Raw genomic sequence first — 12108 nt, forward strand, 5'->3', positions numbered from 1 at the left:
TCAAGTCCTATTAGCCAGGGGAGGGGGCTGGCGATAGATTCATGGACCAACTGCTGGGATGGTTCCGGACCACGCTGTGGACCACACTGTGAAGACCGCCGCCCATCTGCTCACATCCTCCTTGCCCTCCCCTCCTCCACCCCAGCCGGAAGCCTGGAAACCAAGCCATTCTTCTTCCAATCTCCGCTCCTGTATAGGTTTTCTCTTACTGCATCTTTACATTCTCCGGGGACTATTTTGTGTCTTGTACAGTAACTGTATTTTGATTAGAGAGAGGCCGGATGGTGGAGGCGGGAAAGTTTCAAGCATAAAAGAAAATGGATATGTTGCGAAGTAGTATAAAAATTAGCAGAAGTTGAATCAGTATTTGTGGAAATCGTGGATGTGAACACACACACTGGCAAAAAAGGCAACAGAGACAGGCAGAGACAGAGGGCGTGGGAACCACAAAAATGATTTTATTTTCAACCAGAAAGCAACAGCAATGGAGAGTCTGGGCTGAGGGCCTGGCAGCGTGACCCAAGTACCAGGGATTGAATTTGTTCGGGTGCAAGGAGCAGCATACAGAGACCTTTCATTTCCAAACTAAGCAAATCACATCCAAATCTTTGTGACACTTGTCAGTGGATTTCTATCTACACAGGCTTGGGCTTGCTTTTCAGATTTTCCAAGCAATTTTGTAAATATTTTTTTAAAGGGAAGGAGCCACTGCAGTGAAGGTTTTGGTGCTCCCTTTCTTTTCTTTCTGATATACCAGGCATTGAATCAATTACAGGAAAAGTAAAAAAAAAAAAAAAAAAAAAAAATTTGTGAGGGTTCTGATTTAAAAAACCAAACCAAACCAAAATAAGAGTTTCTCATCTGCGGCACGATTGATATTTTGGGCCGGATAATTCCTTGTCGTAGCATCCTACAAAGCGTAGCACAGCCTCTGAGCAGCAGCCCTGGTCTCTACCCACTAGATGCCAGTAGCACTTCCCCCAAGTTGGGCCAACCAAAGATGACTCCAGACATTACCATCTCGCCCCTTGGTTCAGAAGCGCTATTTTAGAAACATTCTCCTGCCCCCATTACTGTCTCTGTATCCTTTTTAAACCAGACCATCAGGTTCCCAACACCGAAAGCACATGTATGCTCCCAGACATGTGGGTCTCTCTGCAGGCACTGCATTTGTGCCTGGAGCCGAAATGGAATGCCATGTCCACTGGGGGGCGCTGGTTCGGTTCCTCAGGAAGTCTCTAGATCTCAGTACCATGATAAAATGCCTCTTTGTCCTCAGGCCTTTTCCTCTTCTCCAGCAGAAACTCTCATCATCAATATGTGCAGTCAGTTTTTGAAGTCATTTTCTTTTAAAGCTGGAAAGAAAATCTTCACCCAAGCCCACTCTCATCTTAATCCATCTAGATTCCTACTTGAATTATATGGCCAGCCACTTGTGACATGGGATCCAGGGTTCTTCATTTGTATCCACCAGAAAGAGAGGTACCATGTTTCTGAGTTCTGTTATGAGGACTGGCTACATAATTTGCAAGGCCCAGAGCAAAATGAAAATGCAGGCCCCCTTGTCCAAACATTATTAAGCATTTCAAGATGGTTCCAGCACTGTTCACACACCCATGACGTCGGACCTGGTAGCCTTGGTTGATGCTGTATCACTTTTGTGTATTAATGTAATTGGCATCGCCAGCTCTTTCTCCCCCATATTGCGGTGCCTCCTGTGAAGTAAGAACCTCAAAAACAAAACGCCGTGCCCCCAATCCGTTTAAAGAATTGTACTGCAGCAAATGTTTATAGCATATATTTTTCTGGCTTTCAAAGAAAATCCACATGGAAATCTTTCTACATCATTACAGTAATGAAAGTAAACACTGTGGCCTTTCATCATATACATATTTTCCTGTAAATGTGACAACATGGAAATAGTAATTGCTATTATCCACAATGTTTTTAAGTTAGCAAAGAGTGAGACTTCCACAACAAAATGATACATAATCCCTCTTGTCCTTATAAAAATAGCCAAAACATAACCTAAATGGCTTTCAGTGAAAGTTGGAGTAGTAAGTTCTTTATATTGAAAAGCATTATAATTCATGGAAATATTGTCCTCGTAAATGCTTTAGATTAACATCATAAGGCAAACTGGAGCATTTATTGTACCTGGAGACCATGATTTTAAGAACCTCAGAAGCTGAGTTTTAGACCCTTTTATTTAAAACCTGTTAGTGTACAAAGTGCACGAAGATATCCATTATTCAGCTACCAAAAAAGTATGTAAAAATTACTAAGCCAACCCTTTTGGTTTATTCAGGGAAGGCCAATGCACATTGTTTTTATAGTGTAAGAAGAAAAAAATCCCATTAAGTTTCCAGAGAATGATTAATGTTTTTTTTCCATTGAGGCGTCCATCTTTTAGATGTGAAATTGTCCTAAGTCGCTGTCAAAATATTCATCTGGGTATAAATAATATAGTAAATATATAGAATCTGTTAAGAAAAAGGAGCGCATCTGCCAATGAAGAGGCAGGAGCACCGGGGAAGCCACCCATGAAGTCCAGACTCGTCATCACGTAACACGATGCTGAAACAGTGGGTCTATGGACGAATTTCAAAGAAACAGTTGGTTGATTTGCTCAAAAACAAAATCAGTAAAAACAATGCCTAAATCCCCCAGTCTGTTCAGTCAAAACGGCCAACCCAGCAGCCCAGATAAATATTTTAGCAAATGAAATGGTTGATAGATGTCACGCCCTTCGTCAAGGTAGAACCAATGCCAGATTCCTGGCCCAAGTCCAAGGATGGCTTAAAAAAGTCTTAATTCACGGACCGCTCCAACGTGTCAGGTCAGCATGCCAAGCATCCCATCTGACATGGCGTTAGCAGGTTCTACTAGCAGGTTCCGGAGTGGGAATAGTGAGTTTGATTTTTTTTTGTTTTTTTCTTACAACTCTATGGTAACCTACACTAGAATATAGAGGGACTTCGACATCTTTCAAGATGTGTTTAATAAAGGTCTGTTTATAATAACTTTTGAGGCACGTATACTGGAGAACAGTACTTTATGCAATGTCCCTCGTCATTACCAACTCATATATATTAAGTGTTTTTCAGGTGACTTACAGTTGGATGTGGTAGTGGCAGTTGGGACCACGTGTTGATGTCCTGGAGAGCAAAATCGATCCAAAGTGGTGTTGCCATTTGTGACAGAAAATGTTTATTTCCTCAGCCCCAGAGACAAAAATTATTCGGGGGAGGGGGGACACAGGACAGCTATTAAACATAGTGAAGAAATTTCACAGGCCTAAAGAAACTATTAAAAGGAAATAGATTTCTATCATGTCACAGAATCCCACTTCCGAGAAAACGCAAATCAGCCTGAATTTTTGAATAATCAGTAGGATTCAAGGCGACTTTTTTCAACTGCAATCTCATTCTTCATGTTCTCCCAGCATCCTTAATCCTGGGAAAAACAGGGCAATATGTGGCCAAAGGTTTCAGAACCTTTCTTTCCAGCATCATCCCACCAGCCATCGGAGGGTAATTAATTACAGATTTCACTATGGCAGATTCCAAGCTCCCAAGTCAAGTCTTTCCATTCTCTCTCTTGCTCTCTCCATCCTACTTGACCCAATAAATTTTTCTGACATCACAGTTAGAACACTTCAAGATAAACCAGAGTAAGAAAGCCTGTTTACTTCCCTACTAGAGTCAAAACTATTTTTTATTTTGAAAATAGTTGCATACTGTTATGCAGTGTTGGGGTGACAGGACCTCCCACGGGATCCGTAGGAAATAGGATGTGAGAAGGTAGATAAGCACACAGAACGTTTCTCTCGAGCCCAGAGACTGTGCTGAAATAAAGGTGGTCAAGGGCTGGTAAACTTACGGGCCTCCTAATGTGCAAAACCAGAGAATTCCTAAGAGTTGTGATCCTGGTTATGTTCCTTTTATAAATAATCTATAAATTTTCCTGTAAATACAAAAAAAAAAAAAGGTGAAGAAATTATTAAAGCCTGTACTTGATACAAAACACAGTGAAAGGGAGGAATCGCCCGTTTGGAGTCCTATCTTAGCTGATTTCTGGCTACTTTCTGGTGAGATTTAATCACATTCTGGAAGCCTGTGTTGTCTGTGTCCCCGAAATGGTGGCCACCACCCTTTGTATTTCCCGGAAGACAGCTCCGCGCGGCCACGTGCTCACGGCAGCTGCTCTGTGCAATCCAGATGGTCTGGGATGGGGAGGCCGGTTATGATGGTCAGACATTTGTTCCACACAGTGAAGGTGGGGCACACAGGCTGCGAGAATGTGATGTCGAAAGTGTAGAGGTGGATGGAGTTCAAGGCATCGTAGAAAGCGATGGAGCCGTTATCGTAGTCCAGCAGGATGCCGACGCGCCGGAGGTGGGGGGCTGGCTCGATGGGGATCTCCTTGCTGTTGTGTCTCACCACCCAGGTATTGTGGCAGCGGCACAGCGCCCATGAAGCAGAGTTCTTGCCAATCCACTCATGCTTCGGGGCTGATTTGTAAGCGAGGCCAATGGCATACCTGCAGACACAAAACAGCAACGACAAAAACCATGAGCCATGTTGCACACACGCGTGAAATCCTTTCTGTGGTCCTCAGGGGTCAGGAAAACGCGATCCTCTGTCGTCCCTGTTCATTCTTCAGTGAAAGCTGGCAAGAACCCTGGACCCACGTTCCTCATCTCTTTCCCTTCCGAACATAGAGTGGGCAGAAAGGGGCCACTGTATTGACCCACATTCCCGTTTTCAGTTCCGACGTTACAAGAGAATTGGAACTTTGTGTTCTGCTGTCTTTTTTTTTTTACATTCATGAAGACCCACGCAACGAATTCTCTAGACCAGTGCCGTCCAGTAGAACTTTCTGCAATGATGGACATGTTCTGCTCTGTTCAGTATGGTAGCCACGAGCCACATGTGGCTATTGGGCACTTGAACTGTGGCTGGTGTGAGTGAGGAACTGAATTTTAAATTTATTCAATTTTAATGAAATTAAACTATTTAAAGAGCTACCAAATTGGACAGCACAACTCTAGACTTCTCCTTTTGACCTTCTTTGAATTTTTCAACTGACAACTTGTCTGTCATTTTCCATGATTTCAAAAGGCAAGCATGGAGAATGATTTTCATTTATGGGGATAAGTTCTTTGTCCTCTCCCAGCCTCAGTTTCCTCATCTGGAACACAGGGACAATGACCGTCATTGTGTCTCAGGGTTATTTTGAGGAGTTAAGGAAAGAATACGTGCACAACCCCAGGCACAAGGCCTGGCATATAACATCCACTAATTGTTATTAGTTTTGCCCAGTGACACACGACTAATAACTACCAGAATCAGAATTTGAATGTAGAATGACTCAAAAGGCCACACACTTAAATAACACTCTCTAATGCCTTTCCTCACCAGAAGAGCCCTTTTGGTTTTATTTCCTACTATGTTTTTTAAAAATCTGACTGTCTCTGAGAAGATGAATATCCTACTTATTCTAAATGTCCTCTCACTGCTCAAGAAAAAAAGTTAAGAATTCTCTCTACAGTGTTCTAAGCTGCTTAATCTGTTTTCACGCTGCTGAAGTTTGCCTCCATAATATTTGTAGTATTTCATAGTCACTGAGATAAGCAAACCCCATCATTCTTAATAAATAGTGAGTGATTCAGAGTTCCGTTCTTACAGTAGAAACCAGTCTAGCTGGATACTGACATATGGTACCTTACCCATTGCAGAGAGAAAAACTTTACTGGTCTTTGATTAAAAAGACATTCTTTCGAAAATCATGTGCTGGATTTAAAATACAGTCACTTAAAGAGTGGCTCCCTGACCTGCGCTCCCAGCCCTTCCAGGGCCCCTGGAAGCCTCTGGCTCTCTTCCTCCTTGGTGTACCTAGAATGACTTCTGTTTTTCTCAGAACCCTAACAGACACTCGGGAAAGGTTTTCGTTTTGCAATTTTCAGTATTCTCCCTCAAGACGTTCTCTCTGTCCTGGCAGGTGCCATTTCCCTTTTCAGATAATTTGGAACTTGCCTTTGCATCACAAAAGAGCTGCATGTCTGTACTGTTTCCTTCTTGTTGCTACACACTGTTTTCATTTTTTGTTAAAGAACTCTGACGTTTCTTTTCCATATGAACCTTAACTGAACCCCCTACGAAGCAGCTGTGGCAGGTATGACTGACTTCATGTAGCAAGTGGGAAAACCAAGAGGTTAAAATGAGGAGCAAAATCCAGACTCTCGCCTCCCCTACCCCGCCCCGCCGCTTAACTCGGGGCCCAGTAATCTTTGCGTGAACCCACGTTAACACCATTTCCTAGAACACCAAGAGCACATTAACAGCCTTAGAGTAAGAAAATAACTCCGTGTATAGTCCATTAAGCAAAGGAAAACACCATTATATTATCGTTAATCTGTAAAACTATGTACATCTTTCCACCGAGCTTGAAAGGTGCAGGCAGAAGGCAGTGTTCCATTAAGGTGTGCAGTGAGACTCGGAGAATTCAAAAAGTATAAAAATCATGTTTCTCAGCAGTGTTAACATGCCCCAGGGCACGGATCATAGCGTACATGTTAATTTCAAGTCAGGACTATATGTCACGAGAAAATATCTGTGTCATTAGCTGTTGCAAATCAAGGTACTACAGGCATTTGATCGTAAGCGTCACCCTTTCCTCCCAGGAAATGTTCAACTACTTTCTACATGAGAATTTTCTGCAGTGGACACAAGTTTGTAAAGATCCGAAAGTGTGGCGATTAATTTGAGAACCTTTTTCCCTCCTCGTGAGTTGGTTTTGACATCTGGTGTTTTCAAGGCAGTGCTGATCTGTGTTTGTATAACTGAAGTGGTCTGGTGGAATTCCCCACACCATTCATCAATGGGAATGAGGTCATAATGATCAGGTATCATTTATCATAAGTAATTATTAATGGGGTTGTAATTATTTAGACACTGGATTCCGTCCCAGATTAACAGAGTCCGTTAATTAACTAGAAATGTTTGCTCTTTTGCACCTGCAAAAAATTCACTGTATTTTCCTTTGGGCTTTTATCTTGCCCCAGTGCAGCTACAAACTATAAATGCCAGTCTGGCCCAGAGTGGGGGAAGGATTTGTCCTCCACGCTCCAGCGGGATGTTGGAACAGGAATGTTCTGGGCAAAGAGAACCGTGTAGGTGGCAAGAGAAAAGAATCCTACTTGCTTGGCTAATATAGGGACCATTGTTGGGAGAAATAAGACACCCAAGTTTATGATTTGACTTCTTGGATTTTGCACGACTTGTACCAACACTGTAAAGGACTTAGACACACTGCATTGTCTGCATAGATTTGAATTGAAAGTTTTGTTTTTTTTTTTTTGTTTTTTTTATAAATAAGTGTTTTAGCATTCTGATCTCAAAAGTAACACTGTTATAATACTCATCATCTTCAAGTTAGGCAGTTTTTTTTTTTTAGGCAAAGATTAAACTATCACTCATGAAGTACACCACAGTTAGCCCTAAAGCGTATTTTTTTTTTTCATTTCCTTTATGGTTTATTACAGGATACATATTTTTAAAATTTTTCCTGGAGGATAGTTGATTTACAATGTTGTGTTAGGTTCAGGTGTACAGCAAAGTGAATCAGTTATACATATACATATATCCACTCTTTTTTAGATTCTTTTCCCATATAGGTCATGACAGAGTATTGAGTAGAGTTCCCTGTGCTATACAGTAGGTCCTTACTAGTTATCTGTTTTAATATAGTAGTGTGTATCTGTCAATCCCAATCTTTTCCTCCCCCCACCCCGTAGCCATAAGTTTGTTTTCTACATCTGTGACTCTATTTCTGTTTTGTAAGTTCATTTGTATCATTTTTTATTAGATTCCACATAGAAGTGATATCATATGGTATTTGTCTTTCTCTTTCTGACTTACTTCACTTAGTATGATCATCTCGAGGTCCAGCCATGTTGCTGCAAATGGCATTATTTTGTTCCTTTTTTTTATGGCTGAGTAATATTCCATTGTATATATGTACCACATCTTCTTTATCCATTCCTCTGTCCATGTACATTTAGGCTGCTTGCATGTCTTGGCTATTGTAAATAGTGCTGTTGTGAACATAGGGGTGCATGTATCTTTTCGAATTAGAGTTTTGTCTGGGTATATGCCCAGGAGTGGGATTGCAGGATCATATGGCAACTCTATTTTTAGTTTTTGGAGGAACCTCCGTACTGTTCTCCATAGTGGCTGCACCAGTTTACATTCCCACCAATGGTGTAGGAGGGTTGCCTTTTCTCCACACCCTCTCCAGGATTTGTTATTTGTAGACTTTTTGATGATGGCCGGTCTGACCGGTGTGAGGTGGTACCTCATTGTAGTTTTGATTTGCATTTCTCTAATAATTAGCGATGCTGAACATCTTTTCATGTGCCTTTTGGCCATCTGCATGTCTTCTTTGGAAAAAGTCTATTTAGGTCTTTTGCCCATTTTTTGATTGGGTTGTTTGTTTGTTTTTTTTGTTGTTGAGTTGTATGAGCTGTTTGTATATTTTGGAAATTAAGCCCTTGTCGGTCGCATCATTTGTGATTATTTTCTCCCCGTCCGTAGGTTATCTTTTTGTTTTGTTTATGGTTTCCTTTGCTGTGCAAAAGCTTGTAAGTTTGATTAGGTCCCATTTGTTTATTTTTGCTTTTATTTCTATTGCTTTGGATTTCTATTGCTTTGGTAGACTGACCTAAGAAACCATTGGTACGATTTGTGTCAGAGAACGTTTTGCCTATGTTCTCTTCTAGGAGTTTTATGGTGTCATGCCTTATGTTTAAGTCCTTAAGCCATTTTGAGTTTATCTTTGTGTATGGTGAGAGGGTGTGTTCTAACTTCATTGATTTGCGTGCAGCTGTCCAACTTTCCCAACACCAGTTGCTGAAGAGACTGGCTTTTCCCCATTGTATATTCTTGCCTCCTTTGTCAGAGATTAATTGACTGTAGGTGTGTGGGTTAATTTTGGGGTTCTCTATTCTGTTCCATTGATCCATATGTCTGTTTTTGTGCCAATACCATGCTGTTTGATTACTGTAGCTTTGTAGTAGTATTGTCTGAAGTCTGGGAGGATTATGCCTCCTGCCTAAAGTGTAATTATAATGTTTCAAAAATACAGCATGGTGGTTAAGAGCAGGGGTTAGCAAACTACAACCCATGGGCCAAATCTGGCCCTCTGCTTGTTTTCATAAATGAAGTTGTATTGGCACCCAGCCACACCCAAGCATGGATGTGTGGTCTATGGCTGCTTTCCCACCACCACAGTAGACGTGAGCAGTTGAGACAAAATCATCTGGCCTGCAAACCTAGAAATACTGGCTCTCTGGCCCTTTACAATGTTTGTGGACCCTTGGTTAACAGCTTGTACCCTGATTACAGACTCCCCAACTCTGTCACTATGAGCTTTGTGCCCTTGGGCCTCAGTCATCTCATCTGTAAAATGGGCTATTAGTACCTACCTTTGTGGGGCTGTTAGGATGAATAAATGAGTTACCATTCGTAAAATGCTTAGACCAGTGCCTGACACATAGCTGTGCTAGATAAGGGCTGGCTAAATAAAAATTATAATTGCTCAAAAAGGGAGCTCGTTAAGTGGGCATTTGTGAGACAGATGGCCAGGGTGAGAGGTGCAGTTTATGGCTGTGGAATAGGCAAGGTCAGCTTTGTAAGGTGAACTTGGTAGGGTTAACTAATTCCCATGCAGACTGCCTTGACCTCCACCCCTTAGGCTCAGAGAACTCAGTGGGCTCAAAACACTGGGCTGGATCTAAGCGACCCTCTGAAATGAGTCCTGGCCAAGGATCACTGCTTCACCCCCAGCCTCAGCTCTCAGCTATTTGCACTGATGGGCCCAGTCTAGAATCACAAAACGTACAAGGCAACAGAAATTAGTTTAAGTGACGAAGAGCAGGAATTTAGAGTAGGAATTGGAGAACTTATTCTGTAAAGGGCCAGAGAGCTAATAATTTTGGCTTCATGGACCACAGGATTCTGTTTTACCTCCTCAACTCTGCTGTGTGGCTCAAAGGCAGCCATAGACACTGTGGAAAAGAATGGGCCTGGCTGTGTTCCCATGAATAGTTTATTTACAAAAGCAGACAGTGGGCTGGGTTTGGCCCAAGGGCTGTAGTCTGCTGATCCATGCTTTAAGGCATGAAAGAGCAGTGTTAGCATACTAGCTAGCTCTCCCTGGGACCAGGACTCAATTCTTGCTGTAAATAAAAAATGGATGGAGTTAAAACGAGTAATTTTTCTGATGGGCCGAATGGTAGATTAGGTGATTGCTTGGTATATTTCCACTCCCTCCTCTCAACTCCATGCGAAGAAAATATACTTCCCTGCACCACTAGCCTTGGGCTTGGCCATGTGACTGGCTTTGGCCAGTAAGAAGTTAGCAGACATGATGCAAGCAGAGTTTTGAAATGTGCTTGCATAGTTGGGCTTGCACTCTTGGGCTCCTTGAGGAAGGACATGGCCTGGGTAGCCCACATGTCCAAAGAGGATGAAGAAACCCATAGAACAGACCTAGATCCAACCTACAGCTTAAAGCAAGGCCCAGTTACGATTAGCCTTGAGCAGCTAACCCACAGATGTGGGTGTTGGTGAGCAATAGTAAATTATTGTTGGTTGAAGTCACTGAATTTTGGGGTGTTTGTTATGCAGCATTACTGTAGCAACAGCTGACTGATCAAGATTTTCTGCATATTATTATTCAAGATGGACCCTGGTATGTGTTGATGCTCTGACAAAGTCCAGAATAAGATGTGCCTTTTTATAATTGTAGGACAACATCCGTCAACAGATGAATGGATAAAGAAGATGTGGTGTGTGTGTGTATATCCATATATACACACACACACACACACACACACACACACAATGGAATACTACTCAGCCATAAAAAAGAATGAAATAATGCCACTTGCAGCAACATGGATGGACCTAGAGATGATCATACTAAGTGAAGCAAGTCAAACAAAGACAAATATCATATGATATCACTTATGTACGGAATCTAAAATATGATAGAAAAGAATTTATTGACAAAACAGAAACAGACTCACAGACATAGAGAACAAACTTTCGGTTACCAAAGGGGAGAGGGGAGAGGGATAAATTAAGAGTTTGGGATTAGCAGACACAAACTACTATGTGTAAAAGAGATGGGGGACAAGGTCCTGCTGTGTGACGCAGGGAGCTACGTTCAATACCTTGTAATAATCTGTGGCGGAGGAGAATGTGAAAGAATATATTTAGATAAAATTGCCTACCATGTGCTTCCGCTTATGACCACTTCCCAGTAATGCCGGCCACTGTCAATGAACACGTTTCCAGCTACGCCATAGCTGCCTTGGCTGGTGAAGCGTTCAGGCGTGTGGCTCTTTTTGGATGATGACTCATCACGTTCTACTGTCAAGTTATCGTGGGACACCTTTAGCTTGCGATGTGCAGATTTGGGGTCCAGTTTAAATGGTTGGCCTGGAAACGGTTACAAACAGAAAGCAGAAGATGAAAAGAACTGTTGATTTTAACATGAGCAAGAACGTATTTTCAGAATCAGCTTTAAAAAGTACAGGAAAATAGTAAGAACAAGCATGTCCCTGCCATCAAGAGCTCGCAGTCAGTCAGTTCTAAGATGCGGATGCAGGGGTGCTACGCTCACAATTCGACAACGGCATGGGTGAGGATCAACCAGAACATGTGGTATAAGCTATCCTGGGGGAATCCCAGCTGTACCCCAGCGGCACAGGTACATACTGGCTGAAGAGCATCCGGGAAGGGAGGAGAAAATGAAGGTTTCATTTTCAACCATTCCCATGTTCAATCAGCTTAAAATGGGTTCATGCTCAATAGACTACAGACCAGAAACCAAACAAATCAAGACTGCAGGTTTTCATGTATAGAATATTCTAAAGGCTTATATTATTTTGAGATTGTTCCAAATTAAAGCATTACTCTCATGAGCTTCGAGTGACTATAAAGTTGTCTATTTTTCAGCCCACAAGATCAGGCAAACAATGTGATGGTGACACCTGGGTTTTGCCTCGTGAGTGAGTTCATTTGTATGTATAAGAAGGTC

The 12108-nt window shown here is 42.0% G+C and overlaps 1 protein-coding gene across 4 annotated transcripts in view; it reads right to left on the reverse strand.

Annotated features, from left to right (window-relative positions):
- Positions 1 to 2009: 2009 nt before the first annotated feature.
- MID1 (midline 1) overlaps positions 2010 to 12108 on the reverse strand; it is a 376934-nt gene continuing 366835 nt past the window's right edge. For 3 of the 4 annotated variants that reach the window (XM_061178725.1, XM_061178723.1, XM_061178726.1), the window contains exons 9-10: positions 11300 to 11507; positions 2010 to 4542 (exon numbers count right to left, since the gene is read on the reverse strand). In XM_061178725.1, coding sequence (XP_061034708.1) covers positions 4194 to 4542; positions 11300 to 11507 — 557 coding nt within the window. In that variant the 3' untranslated portion in view covers positions 2010 to 4193. Of the gene's footprint in view, positions 4543 to 11295; positions 11508 to 12108 lie in introns of those variants that run through there. The other variant, XM_061178727.1, reaches the window with a different exon arrangement.

Source organism: Eubalaena glacialis, chromosome X (assembly GCF_028564815.1).
Source record: "Eubalaena glacialis isolate mEubGla1 chromosome X, mEubGla1.1.hap2.+ XY, whole genome shotgun sequence".
Classification (NCBI taxonomy): Eukaryota; Metazoa; Chordata; class Mammalia; order Artiodactyla; family Balaenidae; genus Eubalaena; species Eubalaena glacialis.